General features: G+C 40.4%; 1 protein-coding gene across 2 annotated transcripts in view; it reads right to left on the bottom strand.

Moving 5' to 3' along the window:
* Positions 1 to 17,935, bottom strand: part of bpgm (2,3-bisphosphoglycerate mutase) — a 37,758-nt gene extending 19,823 nt beyond the window's left edge. The window contains exons 1-2 of one of the 2 annotated variants that reach the window (XM_059987581.1): positions 17,828 to 17,935; positions 7,269 to 7,910 (exon numbers count right to left, since the gene is read on the bottom strand). In XM_059987581.1, the coding sequence (XP_059843564.1) occupies positions 7,269 to 7,866 (598 nt within the window). In that variant the 5' untranslated portion in view covers positions 7,867 to 7,910; positions 17,828 to 17,935. The remainder of the gene's footprint in view (positions 1 to 7,268; positions 7,911 to 17,827) is intronic. The other variant, XM_059987583.1, reaches the window with a different exon arrangement.
* Positions 17,936 to 21,023: the final 3,088 nt, after the last annotated feature.

Here is a 21,023-nt window from a genome sequence, read left to right as displayed (position 1 = left end):
ATTGAAACATTGAGACAAATGCAGAAATTCGGAGATCATTTGGATGATACTGCAGTCTCCGGGGGAGACAGACAACGTGCAGGATCCAAGGAGAGAAGCCTGCGGGACGGGGTGCGAGCCACTGTTTGACTCCATTTCACTGATTAAAGCTTCCCTTGCTCACCAATTAAAGCATTGAGGCGAGTGCAGAGGGTGAGCATCCTTTGATGGCTCTGCTACACAGGGAAAGGTCGGCTGCTGGGCCCAGAGAGTGTTCCCCAAGTTTTTTGTGCTTTTGATGTTGACTTGGACTTGAGAGTCTTTTTGTGCGGGGAGGGGGATTTTTTGAGGTTGATTGTGCTGCCTTTTTCTTTTCTCTCTTGGTTTCATGGTAATCTGGAGTAGAAAAATCTTAAGTTGCATACTTTGATAATAAGTGAACCTTTGAAATAAGGGGGCTTATCAGTACAAGCAAAGAGGCCACAGTGGAACCAAGTGATGGAAATGTGGAGTTTTAGTGAAGGGACAAACATGGACAAAAAAGTATCATAAAAGATCTAACTTTCTGTTTATCTTGCTTGGTATCAGATAATTTCACAGAAAAAAAATAAGTGGCCATGGAACAGTTTCTTGAACAGATTACATTTTCTCCATATATAGTTGAAGGAAATTTGTGCTCCCTGACATGGATTATCAGATAAGGATGGTGTGATTAATGCAGTGGAAGAGATTTAGAATAGCTATGTGACAATCATGAAGAAAATATAGTGATATCATTAACATTAGATTCTGCTGATGTTGGAGATTGAGTATAATACATAAACTGCTGAAAGAACTCAGCAGGCCAGGCATCATCTATAGAGCTGGATAAACAGGCAATGCTTCAGGCTAAGAACATTCATCAGAACTGGAAAGAAAGGGGAAGAAGCCAGAATAAGGGAGGGGATGGTGGCAGGTGATAGGTGAAACCAGGTGAGGTGGAAGGTGGGCAGATACAGGAGGGTGGGATGAAGTGAGAAGCTGAGAGGTAATAGTTGAAAAATGCAATAGGCTGAAGGAATCTGACAGGACAGAAGAGTGAACTGCAGGAGAACGGGGAGGAGGGTAGTAGCGGGAAGTGATGAGGAAGACAGAAAGGGTAACAGTAGTCAGAATGGAGAATAGTAAAAGAGAAAAGGTGAGGGGAGGCCAGGTGTTAGGGAAATAATTATTGATGATATAACTGAAAATGTATCAAAAAGTAGAAGGTTGATAAAAGTGTCAAGAACTGATCCTTGGGGAAGTCCTGGATTAACATGCACAAAGAAACCATTATGGGTGACTCTGTGACCAAGACTAGACGAAAGTAGAACCAGGCAAAACCAAACCATCCAGATGAATATGGAGAAGACTTGAGGAAATATTAGGCGACAAACTATGAAGGTTGCAGGTTGTTCAAGAGTTATAAGGATAATTTCTTCATAATTGATGTTACTAAGAATATTATTTGGAATTTTTGTACTATAGCAGGGCCAAAAACCAGATTGGAGACATTCAAACAGAAAGAAGAAAAATTGGGATAGATTTAGCAGTTTGTAGCACCATATTTCTGAAATTTTAGTTAGAAAAAAGGTTGAAGGCAAGCAGTAATTTAACTACTCCAGGAGCAACTTGAACAGAACAGGATTAAGTAAAGAGGTGAGCTTCATGCAAAGGTTAGATAGAGTAAAGAAAAATACCTTTTCAGGGACTTGGTAGAAAGAAATATTTGGGGAGGCCCAAGAAACTACAGATGCCAGACTCTGAAGCAAAAAAGGCAACAAACTGCCAGAGGAACTCAGCAAGTCAGGCAGCATCTCTGGAGTCAGAGGAATATTAGACATTTTAGTTTGAAACCCTGCATCAGGATTTCTTTTCCTATGGCCTCTCTTCCATCTTTTAACTCCAATATCTGGAAGCTTTATCCTGGTGAATAAAGAGAAGGGAATGGAAAATCCTGATATTAAAGCCAAGAAAAATCAAACAAACTCCTCCTACTAGTCAGAGACAAGGATAATTTAAGATTACAGACTGCGATAAAAGTCAGGGATTATCATTCCATTAAAAACAGAAGATACTAGACTGTAAACAAGAGAAAATCTGCAGGTGGTGGAAAACACACACACACACACACGCACACACACACATGAAAAATGCTGGAGGAACTCAGCAAGCCAGGCAGCATCTAGGAAAAGAGTACAGGCAATATTTCAGCCCTAAACATCGACTGTCCTCTTTTCCTATATGCTGCCTGGCCTGCTGAGATACTAGATTGTATTCACTAGGTCAGACAATACCAACAGAGAGAAAAACACTTCAGGTCAATAACTTTCAGAACCTCCCACACTACATTTGTGATATTTAGCAATAATCATTTTTGGTGATGGATACCAGAAGCAAATAAGTCCAGCCAAAACATGTAATACAAGCAATTTTCTGCTAAAGGCATTCTAGTCTAAAATCTGAGTTTAAAGATTTAGATTTTAGGGGATCAGGATGAGAAAAGAGTTAAGGATCTCAGTGGATTAAGACTAATCAAAAGTGCCAGAAAGGGTGTCAATTACCAAATCAGTAGCTGCTGAGTTGTCTTGGACAGTAGACTACCAGAAAGCTGAAAATTTGAATGTGTAACAGGGATTCAGGTGAACTTTTTATTACTTAAATGGGAAATGAAAGCAAAGAACAAAGAAGAAAATGTGAAGAGCAAGGCAAAAAAGAATTAAAAATCGCCCCATCTGTAATGATTACAATCAGAATGGAAAGGTCAAGTGAAATAGCAAGAGGCAAGGGCAGTGAGAGAACAAGGCGGACAAAAAAAAAACAGCAAACTTAGAAAACTTGAACTTGAAGTTTGAACCACTAATTTAATGCAAATGCTGAGAGAAAAATTAAAAGAAATTTTATTTTGAAAGTTGGGAATTATGTGGCTGTAGACAGGAAAAATAGATCAAGCATTGTGCAAGCATTTTTGCAAGGGTCCCTGCATCATATCTATAGATGAAAACTTGAGAAGATGATGCTCAGGCATGTGTGGCTGCTAATCCACATCACTGTGCACATTCAGGGAACATGTCACATATGATTCAGAGGTCCTGGAAGAAAATTTATCAATCTTATGCAATTCACAGCTCACCCAAAACTGCCATATTTTAGTTTTCATTGAAATCAAAAGAGCATCAAAAGCAACATGAAACAGTTTCTAGGCAGGAAAGTTCATACAGGAAGGAAATGAAATAGAGAGGCTGTCTGAAGTGCAGAACAAGGCACCAAATTTACAATTTAGGGATAAGGGTACATCATACTGGCTATTGATTAGGCAAGTGGTAGAAAATGAAAAAACATAACAAGGACCTTTATAAGGAGAGAAAATAAACCAGATAATAAGGTCAAGGTGGCAAAGTAATGCTCCATGCATGGATAGCAATATCTTTTTGAATGACAATTTTAGGTCTGCTGCACTCTTCCTTTTGGTTCCTTAAGGTTGCTATAGTTGGGTGGTGGCAGTGAGGATAAGCTCCCACTACCTATTAAATGTTCAAAATGTCATGCATCTCGTATAGCCTCCAACAACCAAGTCCAACTCCTGATCTTCACGTTTCTACTGTCAGGAGAAAAGGCAAGGGCCTTAAAACCAGTCACTTTGGGCAGATGGGGCACATCAGCCACAGCTGATAGCTCTTCTAGGGGAAGGAAAACTCTGATTTCAAACATCCACTACCTTACAGCTATACCCCCTCATGGAAAGGGCTTTGGGAGTTTGGGCCCAGAAGACAAATTCGGAGCTGGAATCCCTAAGTCCTACCTTGAGTTCAATGGTAAATGGCAACTCCTGTGATAACACTGGTGGCAAACTGCATCAGTCTCCACCATTGCTTTGGATTTATCATCTGCGTGGACAGGGGAGCAGCTTGGTCTCCATATCATACTGTACTGACATACGTATCACATAAATAGCTGAGATGCAATGTCCATGGTCGACCCTGACCAAGGGAGGACACACTCTTCCTTTTGATTAAACTATGTAGCTCATAAAGTCTCCACCTAAGCCAGAAGCAGAATCAGGATTAATATCATCAGCAAATGTCGCGAAACTTGTTGACTTGACGGCAGTGGTACAATGAAATACAGGATAAGTATAAAGAGAAAACTGAGTTGTAGTAAGAATATATATATTAACTAGTTGAGTTAAAATAAATAGTGCAAAATAAGTGTGATAGTGTTCATGGGTTCAATGAACATTTAGGAATCGGATGGCAGAGGGGAAGAAGCTGTCCCTGAATCACTAAGTATGTGCCTTCAGGCTTCTGGATCTCTTAAGTTGTCATTAGTTAAGATGAGCCACTCATGTTTCCTGACATTACCATATGCAGAAAACAGGGAAATAAAATCTGTGCCAAAATTCATTGTAACAGGAAGCACCCATACCAATTTCTCACATGACTGGTCTTCCACCAGGAAACGGATGCAAACACTGCAAAATGGACAATTTCAAATTTTGATCCATGCATCTTCCAGAACAAATCCTGATGGATTACCACTTCCTACATTTCACCCGTCTGAGTAACTATAGATCCCTAAACCTTACTGGGGTACTGTATTTTTAAGCTTGCTTTCCATCTATTCCATCACTTACCCAAATTCCACATACTTTGATCTGTTTCAAAAGTTTGCTTTGATGTACTTATTTCAAGGCCAGCTGAAAATCCATGGTATCAACTTATTACATTATTGCCATGGATGCTAGGGAACCCAAAGAAATTAATAGTGGGGTCTTGAAGAGAGCCCATGTTACAGAAAAGATGGTTCTGGAGGTTCCAAAGCTCAGATAATCTCCAGGGCCTGACCAAGTGCATCCTAGGACACTATGGGAAACCAAGGAAGAGCTTACAGGGCTCCTCACAGAACTATTTATATTATTGATAATGACAGATGAGATGCCAGAATACCAAAAGGTGACTGATGTTGTGCCTTAATGGAAAAGCAAAAGGAAAAGCCTGGGAACTACAAATTGGTGGGTCTGGCTTCAGTGGTGGGCAAGTTATTGGAAAGGATTCTTAAAGACAGGATCCACCTGCAATGGAAAGGTGAGGCTGATTAGGGACAACTAGCATGGCTTTGTGCATAGGAAATAAAGCCTCATGCATTTGTTCGATTTTGTTTTTGAAGAGATGACCAGAAAGCCCTGGATACCAAGCAAACTAAATTTCTGGACTAATCTACTTCAGCAAGGCACAATCTGGTAGACTATTCCAGAAATTTAGATTGCTTGGGATTCAGAGCAAATAAGCCAGGAGGGTATAAAATTGGCTTAACCGTAGAATATGGAGATCCATGGTAGGAGGTTGTTTCTCAGACTAGAGTCTTGTGACCAGAAATGTGCTATAGGGATCGGTGCTGAGCTGATGTTCATTATTTATATTAACAGCTTGGAAGAGAATATAGGTGACATGGTAAGCAAATTTGCAAAAGACACTACACTACCAATTTTAGAGGACAGCGAAGACTATTATTCAAAATTACAACAGGATCTTAATGAAAGGAACAACAGATTGAGCTTAATTCAGAAAATAGGGTGCTCCAAGATAAACCAATGCAGATAAATATCCTGGGGATTGTTGTATGAGTGTTACCAAGGAATGCAACTGCACAGCTCCTTAAAAATAGTGAGCAGTAGACATGGTGAAGGCAGTTTGACTTCAGTCACAATACAGAACAAGAATTGGGCATAATGTTACAACTGTACTAGATGCTAAGGCCACATTTGAGGCATGACTATAGGAAGGAGAATGTCATTAAGCGACAGAATGCAAGAAGTTCTGACAATGTTACAACTGAAAAGCTTTGATTACAAGGACAGGCTGGGCGTCACGTAGCTTAGCAGTTAGCACAACATTATTACAGCTTGGGGTGTCCAGAGTTCAATTCCAGCACTGTTCTGTAAGAATTCCGTACGATCTCCCCTTGGAATGCATGCTCCATTTTCCTCCCACAGTAGAAAGAGGCACTAGATAGGTTAATTTGTCATAGTATATTGTCCCATGATTAGGTTAGGGTTAATCAGTTTTGTCAGGAGGTGGAAGGGCCAACTCTGCACTATATAACTAAATAAATAAAATTCCCCTGACTCATTCCAGGGTAAAAATACCGTGAGTTTTTCTTTAAATACAGTATACCATGAGAGGCATTGGCAAGTTGAATGTGCAAAGTGTTTTCCCTGGCATAGGGCCGCCTAAAACTAGGTTGCAAGAGAGGAGGAAGACTTAAGATGCTCAAGGGGCATCCTCTTCTCCCTCCACCCCCACCACACAGAGGATCACAAGTTGTAGACACGAGTACAGTTATGACATTTAAAATTACATAGATAGGAAAAGTTAAAAATAATGTGGGCAAATAGAACTTGCTCAGTCAGACAACCTGGTCAGTGTAGACAAGTTGGGTGAGATGGTCAAAGGGCCAGTTTCCGTGCTGTAACTACGAATTTCTTCTCATCTATTTATTAAGGAATATGAAATATAGTTTTCCAGATGGTACATTTTAAATATTTTGTTTGTAATACTACAAGCTAGTAAAAAATAAGGAAAATTAAAGTTTAGAACTCTTAGGAGATTTACTTCAGTGCCACTTCATACAGCAGGATTTTTTCCCTTTGTTTGTCCTTTCCTTCAAATAGCAAGCTCATTCAATAAACAATTACCAAGGGATAGGCTGGCACTCAAGAGGAAAATAAGTAGATAAGTTCTAAAACAATCAATTTTGAACAAGTGCAAGCACTCAACCTAGAGATAAAGAGTAAAAAGGCAAAGAAATCAAATCATCCAAACTAATCTTTAGGATATTAGCATTTTGTTTCTGTTTACTCACATTCTCCAGTTTCTTCATAATCGGAATTCTCTGTAGCATCAGAGAAGTTGGAAATACAGCTAAATTTTCAGCAATCTCTCTCGAGGATTTGCTCCACACTCCTGTACCCAATAATACAATTAACTCCAACACATTTCATCTCAGCAACTGTTCTGAAACTAAACTCTTGTACAGCTATTTTTGACTATCAAGGTTAAAATTCCCAGAACACATTACCTTGCTTGTTTCTCTTATCCATGTGGTCTACTTGATCACACAGGCCAATGGAAAAGTTCTGCAGCCTATTCTTTTCAAAGCAGGATGCTCGACAGTTATAAGAAAGCCTACTTCATTTCAATATTCCATGTCAAAGCACAACAGATAATGGGAATGTACAGATTTAAATATATTTTTTAAAATTGCAATTTTACCTTCCACATGTTTGAGCAGAGCCCTGGCACTGTTTCCATGAGCAGATATTAGAATGCATTTCCCCTTTTTTACTTCTGGAGCAATCACTTCGTTCCAATATGGTAGTAATCTATCAAGAACCTCTTTCAAACTCTCAGTTTTCGGTAGCTTGTCTTTCGGAACATCACAAAAATTGTATCTTCGGTCATTGTAAATTTCATGGTAGGAAGGATGTGATTCATCAATAGGTGGAGGGGTGACATCATAACTTCTTCTCCAAAGCCTAACTTTTTCTTCTCCATGAATCGCGGCTAACTCTGCCCGGTTAAGACCTATTAATGCACCATAATGACGCTCATTGAGACGCCATGAACTTTCCATCTGTACCCATTCTTGCTCCATTTCATGCAACACAATCCATGCAGTTTGAATAGATCGGCTCAAAATTGACGTAAGCACAAGATCAAATTTAAATCCTGCTTCTTTCAGAACTTTTCCACATGTTTGGGCTTCTTTTATGCCATTTTCCGTCAATTTCTGATCAACCCAACTGCAAAACCGGTTTTCTTTATTCCAGGCACTTTCACCATGCCTTAACAATACAAGCTTGAATGTCATGTTGATCCAAAGGCCTTAAATTCAGTGCACAAATTCAAAGATCTCTGCAAACAGGAACAATAAAACTGTTAGAGATGCTGCAACACTTAAATATCTTGGATCTGGATCTTGCACTGAACTGTAATCGTTATAGGTTGGATAAACATCTTAATGTATTAAAAGCCCAGCAAGTTTAAGACACAGACAGCCTTCCTAATGGGGAGAATATGAGATAGTTATTTTTGCATCAGCAAATACCTTAGTCACTATACTATATTTAAATAGTTTGCTATTTTAAATCTAGTTAAAAAAGATCAAAGTTCATTCTGGTGTAGTGCCCTAGTAGCTTAGAGAATTAAAACAACTCATACACTCATCCCTCAAAGCAATATTGCACTTTCCCAATTTGGTCCCCCCACAACCTTTTTCACAAGTTATGTTACAAAGTAATTGCCAGAAAATTGAACCAGATTACCTAGAGCATAGGTGTCAAACCCAAGGCCCGCGGGCCATTTCCGGCCCGCGAGATTATTTTAGATAGATCTATTATTTTAATTATTAATGGTCCAGCGATATGAAGCCTATGATTGTAAGTTAATACCAATCATAAAAATAATGCTTGCTCAGCAGTCTTCTTCATAAGAAACTGAATTTGTGAAGTAAAACACTTTGTAGTTATAGCAGAGACTGAGACACATGAGGACAGGCTGAAAAAACGGAGGCAATGAAAGCTGCATTTGCACGCGCCTGACTGATCCGGCCTGCATGAAGCTGCATTTTGCCCAATCTGGCCCGTGACCTAAAATGAGTTTGACACCCCTGACCTAGAGAGAGAAAAAAATGCAAAGACACAAAGATAGCAAGTTCTGAAATCTGGAACAACAATCTGTTGGGGGAACTCAACAGATCAAGCAGCATCTGTAGAGGGTGAGGTAGGGAAATTAATTGTCTATGTTTCAGGTCATAACCTTGCATCAGATGCTGCTCAACCTATCAAATTCCTCCAGCAAATTGCTCATTACTGCAAAGTCAGCTGAAAAAGTATTGGAAATAGGATACTAAACATGTGTCCTGCACCATTTTCTTCTTGACCCACCGGTTCTTGTTAACTGTACATCAATACAAGGATCTCAGCCTTTAAACACACGCTCGCCTCATGACAGCAAAATACACAGGACCACTGCCGAAGAGAGCAAGGAACAGGAGCTCCCAGGTTCACTCAAAGGGACTTGGAAATCCTCAAGAGGTATATAAGATGAAGGGTCTGTAGACAAATGTGTCTTTAGACCTGGCAGTGTAACTATATTAAGAGCTGGACAATTAGGAGATACAGAACATCTGATGTCCTTGCAACTCAGTACTTCATCCAAATAATGTCCAACATTAAGGACCACCAATTCAATTTCATTATTGGTATTTGACTAAATTACATGGATTAACAAAGTCCAGACAGTAATTTATTACATCACCATATCTGGTGGGGCTGTCTTGCTGCTGAGGCCGGTGCCACCCAGACATTGCAAGGGAAAGGTGAGATATTGCTGAAAGGTACAGTTCTGTGACACTGGCCATCATGCTATTGATTATGGTAACCTCCCCCAAATTATGCTCATTCCCAAAACAATTAAAAAAAACAAAGTTTACAAAATTGACTGAATTTAAACTGATATTACTAGCTGAAGCATTAGCATTATTAGCATTCCCAGTCAGCTGTCTAATTTAAATACGCCATTTGAAAATGCAAAAATGTTACATTTGAGGTTTTATCTTTCAAAACAAATCAGCATTCTCTACAACCATGACAAGATAACCCCTCATTATTATAGAATAAAACTCAAACTGATAAAGTTAGTGGCACTGAGCCAACAGAAAGAAAATGGTAAACTCTTCAACTTAGAAGTTGATTGATATAATTTATTTTTAAAAGAGTGCAGATAATAAAGTTATATGGAGTTAATACAGGAAAATAGCGGTGAGAAATGATCAGTCATGATCTTTACAAGCAATAACTGCAATTAACAACGAAATGCAAAGTTACTACTTTTAGGGGAGTTATTCATAATTGGACAAAAAATAAGAACTACTTGAGTAAATCTCATTATTACAAGGAAGATTAGTACCTTTGATTTTATTAACATTGTTCCTTCTGCCTATAAGTGTCAATAAAAAGTAGAAATGCACAAGTAATGCATTAGTTCACAGCTTGAGTTCTACAGAATTAAGCACTAAGAATATATAGACAAAAGCAAGCTGCTGGGGAGAAGGATGGGTGTGAATGTCAGACAAAGAGAAGGAGAGCAATAAACAAAACATGACAAAATTTATTATCAAAGTACACATATGTCACCATACACAACTCTAAGATTCATTTTCTTGTGGGCATACACAATAATCAATAATAGAATAATGGCCATAACAGAATCAATGAAACACCGCACCAACTTGGGCATTCAACCAAAGTGCAAAAACAAAAAGAAATAATAATAAATAAGCAATAAATATAGATAACATGAAACAAAATCATTGAAACTGAGTCCATTGGTTGCAGGAACAGTGAATGAGTGGACCAGTGAAGGAGTGGAGCTTTGAGGCTTTGGCTTGAGAGGTTTTGTCAGTTGGATTGTGCAATCAAGTCAATCAAGATTTGAATAGCTCAGACTCAGCAGAAAGTAGTTGATTGTGCAATCGGAAATTGAAAAGCGCAAACAAATAAAAAGACGGGTAGCTCAAGCAGAGCAGCCAGTGAAGCATTGGAGCTTTGAGGCTTTGGCTCAAGAGGCTTCAGCAAGAAGAGGCGGAAGACGACGTTGCTCCCAATGAGGTAAGGCCGGGTAAGTTTCTTTAATTAATTTAGGAGTTGGTAATGGTGGCAGTAGATAAGGGCAGTCCAGTGATCCGATTGTAGGATGTGGGAAGTCAGGAACAGCACAATTGTCCCGGGTGACTACACCTGCAAAAAGTGCATCCAGCTGCGGCTCCAGTCAAACCGAGCTAGGGAACTGGAACTGTAGCTGGATGAACTTCGGATCATTCGGGAGGCAGAGGCAGTAGTAGATCAGTGTTTCAGGGAGACAGTCATCCCGAAAAGTCAGGAGACAGGTAACTGGGTGACTGTCAGGAGAGGGAAGGGGAATAGACAGAAAGAGCAGAGCACCCCTGTGGCCATTCCCATCAACAATATTTATACTGTTTTGGATACTATTGGTGGGGACGACCTACCAGGGACAAGTTGTAGTGGTCGTGTCTCTGACACCAAGACTGGACCCTCAGCTCAGAAAGGAAACAGGGAAAAGAGGAGAGCAGTAGTGTTAGGGGATTCGATAGTTAGGGGGACAGATAAGAGGTTCTGAGAGAGAGAGAGAGAGAGAGGAAGGTCCACAGTATCTCGGATCGAGTTCTCAGTATTCTGGGGGACATAGGGTCAGGAGAAGTAGAGTCAGTGTGGATAGAATTGAGGAACAGTAAGGGCAAAAGGACCCAAATGGGTGTTGTCTACAGGCCACCAAACAGTAGCACGGATATTGGGTGCAAGTTGAATAGGGCGTTAACACTGGCATGTGGCAAAGGTAATGTCGTAGTAGTTATGGGGGATTTCAACATGCAGGTGAACTGGGAGAATCAGGTTGGTGCTGGACCACAGCATAGGGAGTTTGTAGAGTGCCTACGGGATGCATTCTTGGAACAGCTTGTACGAGAGCCGACCAGGGACAAGACTATTTTGGATTTAGTGTTATGTAATGAACAGGATTTGATAAGCGATCTTGCAGTAAGGGAGCCATTAGGAGGTTGTGATCATAATATGATAAGATTTTATCTGCAATTTGAGAAGGATAAGGGCAGCTCAGAGGTGTCAGTGTTGCAGTTGAACAGGGGAAACTATGGAGCCATGAGGGAGGAGCTGGCCAAAGTTGACTGGATGGATAGCCTAGCAGAAAAGACAGTGGAACAGCAATGGCAGGTATTCTTGGGAATAATGCACAAAGTGCAAAATCAGTTCATCCCCCAGAGAAGGAAGAATTCAAAGGGGGAAAAGGGGCCACAGTGATTGACAAAGGAAGTCAGAGATTGCATAGCATTAAAAAAAAGGAAGTATGACAGAGCTAAGGTGAGTGGGAGGACAAATGATTGGGAAGTTTTTAAGGAACAACAGAACTTAACTAAAAAGACAATACGGGGAGAAAAAAATGAGGTACGAACGCAAGCTAGCCAGGAATATAAAGAAAGATGGCAAAAGCTTTTTTAGGTATATGAAGAGAAAGAAGATAGTTAAGAACAATGTTGGGCCCTTGAAGAATGAATTGGGTGAAATTGTTATGGGAAATAGAGAAATGGCAGAAGAATTTAATGAGAACTTTAGATCTGTTTTCACTAAGGAAGACACAAGCAATCTCCCAGATGTATGGATGGGCCAAGGACAAAGGGTAACAGAGGAAATGAAACAGATTCACATTAGGAAGGGAACGGTGATGAGTAGACTGATGGGACTGAAGGCTAACAAATCCCCAGGTCCAGATGGTCTGCATCCTCGGGTACTAAAGGTGGTGGCCCTGGAAATTGCGGATACATTGGTAATCATTTTCCAGTGTTCCTTAGATTCAGGATCAGTTCCTGAGGATTGGAGAATGGCTAATGTTATCCCACTTTTTAAGAAAGGAGGGATGGAGAAAACAGAGAACTATCGACCTGTCAGTCTGACATCGGTGGTGGGGAAGATGCTAGAGTCCATTATTAAGGATAAAATAGTGGCATATTTAGATAGCAGTGATAGGATTGGGCCGAGCCAGCATGGATTTACCAAGCATTTACCATGCTTGACTAATCTGTTGGAGTTTTTCGAGGATGTAACCAGGAAGTTAGACGAAGGAGATCCAGTGGATGTAGTGTACCTTGATTTTCAGAAGGCATTTGATAAGGTCCCACATAGAAGATTGGTGGGTAAAATCAAAGCTCAGGGCATCGGGGGGAAGACATTGACATGGATAGAAAGCTGGTTGGCAGATAGAAAGCAAAGGGTAGCGGTGAATGGGTGTTTCTCGGAATGGCAGGTAGTGACTAGTGGGGTGCCACAGGGCTCGGTATTGGGACCACAGCTGTTTACAATTTACGTCAACGATTTGGATGAAGGTTTTGAAAATAACGTCAGCAAATTTGCTGATGATACTAAGCTGGGTGGCAGTGACATGTGATGAGGATGTTAGGAGAATTCAGGGTGACTTGGATAGGCTGGGTGAGTGGGCAGATACTTGGCAGATGACGTTTAATGTGAATAAGTGTGAGGAAAGGAAAAACTTCTTCTCCCAGAGAGTTGTGGGGGTCTGGAATGCACTGCCTCGGAAGGTAGTGGAGGCCAATTCTCTGGATGCTTTCAAGAAGGAGCTAGATAGGTATCTTAAGGATAGGGGAATCAAGGGATATGGGGACAAGGCAGGAACCAGGTATTGATAGTAGTTGATCAGCCATGATCTCAAAATGGCGGTGCAGGCTCGAAGGGCCAAATGGTCTACTTCTGCACCTACTACCTACTGTCTATTCTCAGGAGAGAGGGTGAGCAGCCAGATGTCGTAGTCCACGTGGGGACCAATGGCATAGATAGGAATAGGGATGAAGTCCTGAAGAAGGAATATAGGGAGTTAGGAAAGTTAAAAAGCAGGACCTCAAGGGTGGTATTCTCAGGATTGCTGCCTGTGCCACGAGACAGAGAGGGTAGGAACAGGAAGTTATGACACAGATGAATGCATGGCTGAAGAGTTGGTGCAGTGGGTGGGGGTTCAGATTTCTGGATCATTGCGATCTCTTCTGGGGAAGGTTTGACCTGTACAAAAAGGACGGGCTGCACCTGAACTGGAAAGGGACCAATATCCTGGCAGGCAGGTTTGCTGGAGCTGTTGGGGAGGGTTTAAACTAATTTGGTAGTGGGGTGGGAATCAGAATGTGAGTGCAGAGATCAGGTTAGAAGGACAAGGACAGGATGCTATGTGTTCTGAGTTGGTGAGAAGGACAGGCAGGGGACAAAACATAAATGTGCCAGTTAGAGGGGTTGAAATGTGTCTACTTCAACACTAGGAGTATTAGGAATAAAGGGGATGAACTTAAGAGCATGGATCAGTATGTGGAACTACACTGTTGTGGCCATTACTGAAACTTGGCTAGAAGGGAAAGAATGGGTGAGACAGGTACAGGGCTTTAGGTGTTTTAAAAGGAATAGGATGGGAGGTAGAAGGGTTAAGTAGCATTACTGGTCAGGGATAGTATCATGGCTATAGAAAGGGAGGACGCTGCAGAAGGAGTGTCCACCGTATGGGTGGAAGTCAGAAATAGGAAGGGATCAGTCACTGTGCTGGCAGTAGTCGATAGGCACCCAAATAGCCCTCGGGACACTGAGGATCAGATAAGCAGGCAGATTTTAGAATGGTGCAGGAAATACAGGCTTGTAGTTATGGGTGATTTCAACTTCCCTCACATTGACTGGCACCTCCTGACTGCAAAGGGAATGGATGGGGCTGAATTTGTCAGATGTGTTCAAGAAGGATTCCTGACACAGTATGTGGACCAGCCAATGAGAGGAGAAGTCATACTGGATCTAGTTCTGGGTAATGAACTTGGTCAGGTGACAGACCTCTTGCATTTTGGTGACAGTGACAACACCCTTAGCTTCAGCACAACTATGGAAAAGGATAAAAATAGACAAAACGGCAAAATGCTTAACTGGGGAAGGGCTAACTATGAATGGATGAGACAGGAACTAGCTAGAGTAAATTCGAAACAGATGTTCAAGGTTGAAAGCACAGAAGCAATGTGGAAGTAGTTTAGAGACCACTTGTGCTGGGTTCAGGAAAGGTTTGTCCCACTGAGACAAAGAAAAAATGGTAGAAAAGGGAACCATCACTGACGAAACACAAGGCAACTCGTCAAGAGGAAGAAGGAAGCATATGTTAGATAGTAGAAGCAGGAAGCAGGAGGGGCTCGGGAGAAATATAGGGTAGCCAGGAAGGAGATTAAGAAAGGACTTAGGAGAGCTCGAAGGGGTCATGAGAAGGCCCTGGTATGTAGGATTAAGGAGTACCCCAAGGCATTCTATGTGAAGAACAGAAGAATGACAAAAATTAAGGTGGGGCCGCTAAAGGATAAAGAGGGCAACATGTGCCTGGAGGTGGACGAGGTTGGAGAGGTCCAAAAAGAATACTTTACCTCAGTATTCACAAGTGAAAAGGACCTTGATCAGGGTGAGGTTGAAATAGAACAGGCCTGAGTGCTGGACAATGTGGAGATTAAGGAAGTGTTGGATCTTCTTAAAAATATCAAGATTGATAAGTCCCCAGGGCCAGACGTGATATACACCAGGTTGCTATGGGAAGTGAAAGAGATCGCTGGAGCAGTAGCAATGATCTTTGAATCCTCTGCAGGGGAGGTGCCATTGGATTGGAGAATGGCAAATGTATTTCCCTTGTTTAAAAAAGGTAATAGGGAGAATCCTGGGAACTATAGACTGGTGAGTCTTATGTCGGTGGTCTGCAAACTATTAGAAAGGATTCTTAAAGATAGGATCTACGAGCATTTGGAGAAGTACAGACTACTCAAGGCTGGCTTTGTGAAGGGAAGGGCGTGCCTCATGGGTCTAATTGAGTTTTTTTTAAGAGGTGATAAAAGAAATGGATGAGCGTAGGGCGGTAGATGTGGTCTACATGGATTTTCGCAGTGTATTTGACAAGGTTCCCCACGAGACTCATCCATAAAGTCATGAGGCATGGGATCAGTGGAATCTTGGCTGTTTGGATAATAATAATAGAAAAAAAATCAGCTTACAGGAAGAAAGCAGAGGGCAGTAGTGGAAGGAAAGTATTCTACTTGGAGATCGGTGACTAGTGGAGTGCCGCAAGGATCTGTCCTGGGACCCCTGCTCTTTGTGATATTTATAAATGACCTGGATGAAGAGGTGGGATGGGTGAGTATGTTTGCAGATGACGCAAAGATTGGAGGAGTTGTGGATGGAGCTGCAGGTTCTCAAAGGTTACAAGAGGATATAGACAGGATGCAGAGTTGGGCAGAAAAGTGGCAGATAGAGTTCAATCCTGATAAGTATGAGGTGATGCATTTTGGAAGGACAAACCAGAAGGCTGAGTACAGAGCTAATGGTCGGTTATTTAAGAGTGTGGATGAACAGAGGGACCTTGGGGTTCAAATCCACACATCCCTCAAGGTCACTGCACAGGTTGATAGGATAGTTAAGGCGGTCTACGGGATGCCAGGCTTCATTAATAGGAGGATTGAGTTCAAGAGTAGAGAGGTCATGTTGCAACTCTACAAATCTCTGTTGAGACCAAACTTAGAATACTGTGTTCAGGTCACCTCATTATAGGAAGGATGTGGAAGCTATGGAAAGGGTGCAGAGGAAATTTACCAGGATCTTGCCTGGACTGAAAAACAAGTCCTATGAGGCAAGATTAGCAGACCTGGGACTTTTCTCTTTGGAGCGTAGAAGGATGAGCAGGGATTTGATAGAGGTCTACAAGACTATGAGAGCCATAGATAGGGTGGATAGCCAGTACCTGTTTCCCAGGGCACAAATAGCAAACATCAGATGGCAAATGTACAAAGTTAAGGGAAGGAAATTTAGGGGAGACATCAGGACACCCACAACACATGGATGAAAGAAAAATAGATGGTGACAGGGGTTGTGTGGGTTTAGTACTTTTTTTTGAAAAGGAATAAATGGGTTGGCACAACATCGAGGGCTGAAGGGCCGGTACAGTGTTCTAGTGAACATTTTAATGATGGGGAAAGTGAAGTTATTCTCTTTGGTTCAAGAGCCTAATGGTTGAGGGGTAGTAACTGTTCCAAAACCTAGTTGTGAAAGTCCTGAGGCTCCTATACCTGATGGCATGAGCAAGAAGAAAGCATGACCTGGGTGGCAGGGGATATCTGATGACAGATGCTGCTTCCTTGAAACAACACTCTGTATAGATGTGCTCAATGATGGGGAGGAGTTTACCCATGATGGACTGGGCCACATCCACCAGTATTTATAAGATTTCCATTCAAGGCCCCATTTATTGAAGTGTTTCTATACCAAGATGTGATGCAGCCTGTCAATAGACTCTCCACCACACATACGGTATATAGAAGTTTAAGTTTCAGAAGGCATACCAAATCTTCACAGACTCTTAAGGAAGTAGAGACACTGCCATGCTTTCTTCAACATTGCATTTACATGCTAGGCACAATATAGGCCCTCCAAAATGATAGCACCAAAGAATTTAAAGTTGCCAACCCTCTCCACCTCTGCTCCACCAATGAGGACTGGCTCACATATAAATTATAATTATTATGACAATATAGTAACAATGTCACTGAAATAGGGAAAATGCAGTGTTTTTAACTAAGTTATAAGGAGATCATGCAAATAGAAAGCAAACATTAATATATGAAAGAATAAAATGCTAGAACTGCAAGTTGGAGAAACTGTATCAACACGTGAGCTTACTAGACCCTATCCTATCACCAATATTTCCACTTGTTCTCTTCACCCTTCCCTCTCCACACTCACTTTCTAAATTTCCTCAGTTTCATGAAAGGATATAAAACGGAGATTGAGTAGTTTTTTTCGCTCCACATATTACTACCCGACTTAATGGGTATTTCAAGCATTTTTACTTTGTTTTATTTCAGAGTTCCAGCATCAGTAGTATTTTGCTTTTCAATTTAAAAAATACTTCAACATTAAAAATAATCGTCCTCTTCTCAAAACATAAACAGACATTGAGCAAATTGGAAACGTCTTTTTGGAAATTGTGTAAGCTTATAATATGGAATGCATACATGGAACATATTTCCCATTTATCACTTCTACCCCACAAGCGCTACCCTCACCCCATCCCACCCTTATTGCCATACCTCCTTCCTGCCCTCATTTCCTGCTTTATTTTCTCTTCTTCCTCTCTTCCCATACCCCTTTCCTCCTCCCATCTATAAACCCCAGACTTACGTACGCATCCCCGTCTACGAGAACCTGTCCACACTTCCTCGCTGCCCCCCAAACGACACCGTATTACTCATGCGCAGTCGCTACCGCTCCTGTCTCCTCCAGTTTCCGTATCCCCCAGCAACCAGCGCTGCCAATCAGAACTCTCGGCTCAACAGTCCCCAAGCCAACCAATCAGAATGCACGTCACGTCTCCTCGTTTGCCAACTAATGAAGTTGGCTTCATTTGAAATAAATAGCGGGAGGAAGATGCGAGGATAAAACTGCATATACTGGAAACGTGAAATAAAAGTAGAAAGTACTGGACATTTTCAACAGTAAAGGCAGCACTGTAGAGAGAACCTTCGTACGCTGGAGCTCTTGAACTTGAGTATTTTCAGCATTTTCTGTTTCTAAAATAAATGGCAAGAGCTTGTGAAGAAGTGCGAGTCTGCATGATTGATGAAATTAATAGATAATTATTATATACATAATATAAAATGTATATAAACAAATATAAGAATATAATGTAAATTAAAGCTTTTTACTTGCTTTGGTTCTGGGAATAAATGCATCAGGCAAATGTCGTAGTTACCAGAGATCTGGACCCTTCAAGCTGCATGCACTATCTACATCCCCCAGTAGTTCGCTTTATGTGGCACATTTAAAAACCTGGGCAAGTCCAAGGAGGTCACAGGAATGCTTCATTTGGATAGTAATCTGAGCAGGACTGTCAAAGCACCGATACACTTGAAGCAAGCTCCCTGCAAGTCCACATTCTCTTGCAGTAACTTTGCACTGGACACTTTACAGCCAACATGTAAATGTAAAGCACGTTTCATTTGTTGCCAGTATGGAAGTGAAATTGGTTTATCATTGTCACATGCCCTCAGCTACAGTGAAAAGCTTCTTTTGCATACTGTTCATAGAGATCAAATCTTTACACGGGGCATTGAAGTAGGACAAGGTAAAGCAATACAATACTGACTAAAGTGCAGTAACTACAGGCACAGTGCAGTGCAGGTAAGCAGTAAAGTGTAGGAACATAATAAGGTAGACTGAGGTCAAAAGTCCACCTCATGATATGGGAACCATTTTATACTTGTAACAGTGGGGCAGAAGTTGTCTTTGAGCCTGGTAGCACATGCTTTCAGGCTTTTGTATCATCTACCTGATGTACAGGAGGAGAAGAAGTGTCTGGAGTGGGTGGAGACTTTGATCATGCTGGTTGCTTTTCTGTACTGATGAGAAGTATAGACAGAGTACACAGAGGTGAGGCAGGTTTCTCTGATGTGCTGGGCTGTGCCCACAACTCTGAAGTTTCTTGTGGTCATGTGCAGAGCAGGTGATATACAAAGCTATCATGTATCCAGATAGAGTGCTTACAATGGTGTATCAACTAATCAAGGGTGAGGGTTCATGGGGACATGAAAAATTTCTTTAGCCTCCTGAGGAAGTAGGGTCATTGGTGAGCTTTCTAAGCCACTGCATCTTTTATTTTTACAATATTTTTATTCAGAAGAAAAAAAGATTTACAGAGTGCAACACATAGATACATCTCAACATAACTTGTGTACATTCATATATTGTAATATTGATCAAAATGTTATAGCATAACACAAAGGTATACCACTCTGTAATCAAAAATTTAAAGATAGGTCATACAACATAAAAGAAATGTTTTTATATATAAAAAAAGTCAACCCCCTACCAACCACCAAAGCAAAAAGCTGATGGATGACAATGGATAATTAGAAAAAAAACATTCACTTAAGAAGAGAAGATAAAAATATACATAAAAGTCTGTGCACTGTTAAACTTTATAAATTGGAAAAGTAATTTAGGAAAGGTCCCCAAATATCATAAAAAGATTGTTTCGAATTTAAGACTGAGCAGCGGATCTTTTCTAAATTTAAATATGACATAATATCACGTAGCCTTTGAAGATGTGTAGGAGGGGTAGACTCCTTCCACTTAAGCAAGATTGCTCTTCTTGCTAAAAGAGAGGTAAAAACTAAAACCTGTAGGTTAGGAGTATTTAAAGTTATATCTTCATTTGCAATAATACCAAACAAGGTAGTAAGGGGATTTGGGTCAAATTGGACCCTAAAAAGTTGAGAGAAGGTATGAAATACTTGCCGCCAAAACTTTTCAATTGTAGGGCAAAACCAAAACATATGAATTAAAGAGACATCAGCAGAGTTGCATTTATTATAAAGTGGAGAAACATTCAGGTAAAAACTGGGGAGCTTCTATTTAGAAATGTAAGCTCTATGAACCACTTTAAATTGTAGAAGAGAATGATGAGCACAGAAAGATGATTTATTAACCCGTTTAAGAATTTTATTCCATCTATCATCAGAAATCTGACAATTCAGGTCATCCTTCCAAGCTTTTTTTGTTTTATCTAAAAAGTCTTGTCTAGAATCAATCAACAAGTTATAGATACCGGTAATAGAACCATTAACAAAAGGTTTTAAATTTAAAAGGTCGTCCAGTAAATTTTTATCAGGACCTATAGAAAAAGTAGCTAATTGGAAACGTAGAAAATCTCTAATTTGAAGGTATCTAAATAAAGCAAGAGATCCTCAGATAAACAGGTCCCAAAAACACTTAATACCTAATTCACCCCAATTTTTAAAGACTTTATCAGTCATGGAAGGGATAAAAAAAAATTAAAGAGAATGGGAGATGATAATGAAAAATTCGCTAAACCAAAAAATTTTCTAAATTGAGACCAGATTCTTAAAGTTTGCTTAACAATTATGTTATCTGTTGTTTTATTTGCTGAAAAAGAAGAGTATGATTCAAGAAGAGAGACAATAGAGGAATTTTTTACAGAATTAACTTCTAAGGAAACCCATGATGGGCAATCTTTACGATAAATATAATAGGACCAGAAAGTAATATTCCTTATATTGGCAGCCCAATAGTAAAACCTAAAATTGGGTAGGGCTAGTCCACCCATCTCTTTATTTCTTTGTAAGTAAACTTTACTTAAACGAGCTTGTTTATTATTCCAAATATAAGAGGTTAAAATTGAACCTAAAGAATCAAAGTACATCTTAGGAATAAAAATAGGTAAGGCCTGAAAAAGATATAAAAATTTAGGAAGAATCTTCATTTTAATCAAATTAATTCGGCCAATTAGGGATAAAGAAAGAGGGGACCATTTAGAAAGCATCTTTTTCACATAATTCAATAAGGGGTTTAAGTTTTC

The sequence above is a fragment of the Hypanus sabinus genome, chromosome 13, assembly GCF_030144855.1.
Source record: "Hypanus sabinus isolate sHypSab1 chromosome 13, sHypSab1.hap1, whole genome shotgun sequence".
NCBI classification, from domain to species: Eukaryota; Metazoa; Chordata; class Chondrichthyes; order Myliobatiformes; family Dasyatidae; genus Hypanus; species Hypanus sabinus.
Note: the sequence above shows the minus strand (reverse complement) of the source record. Positions and strands in the feature narration are given on the sequence as shown.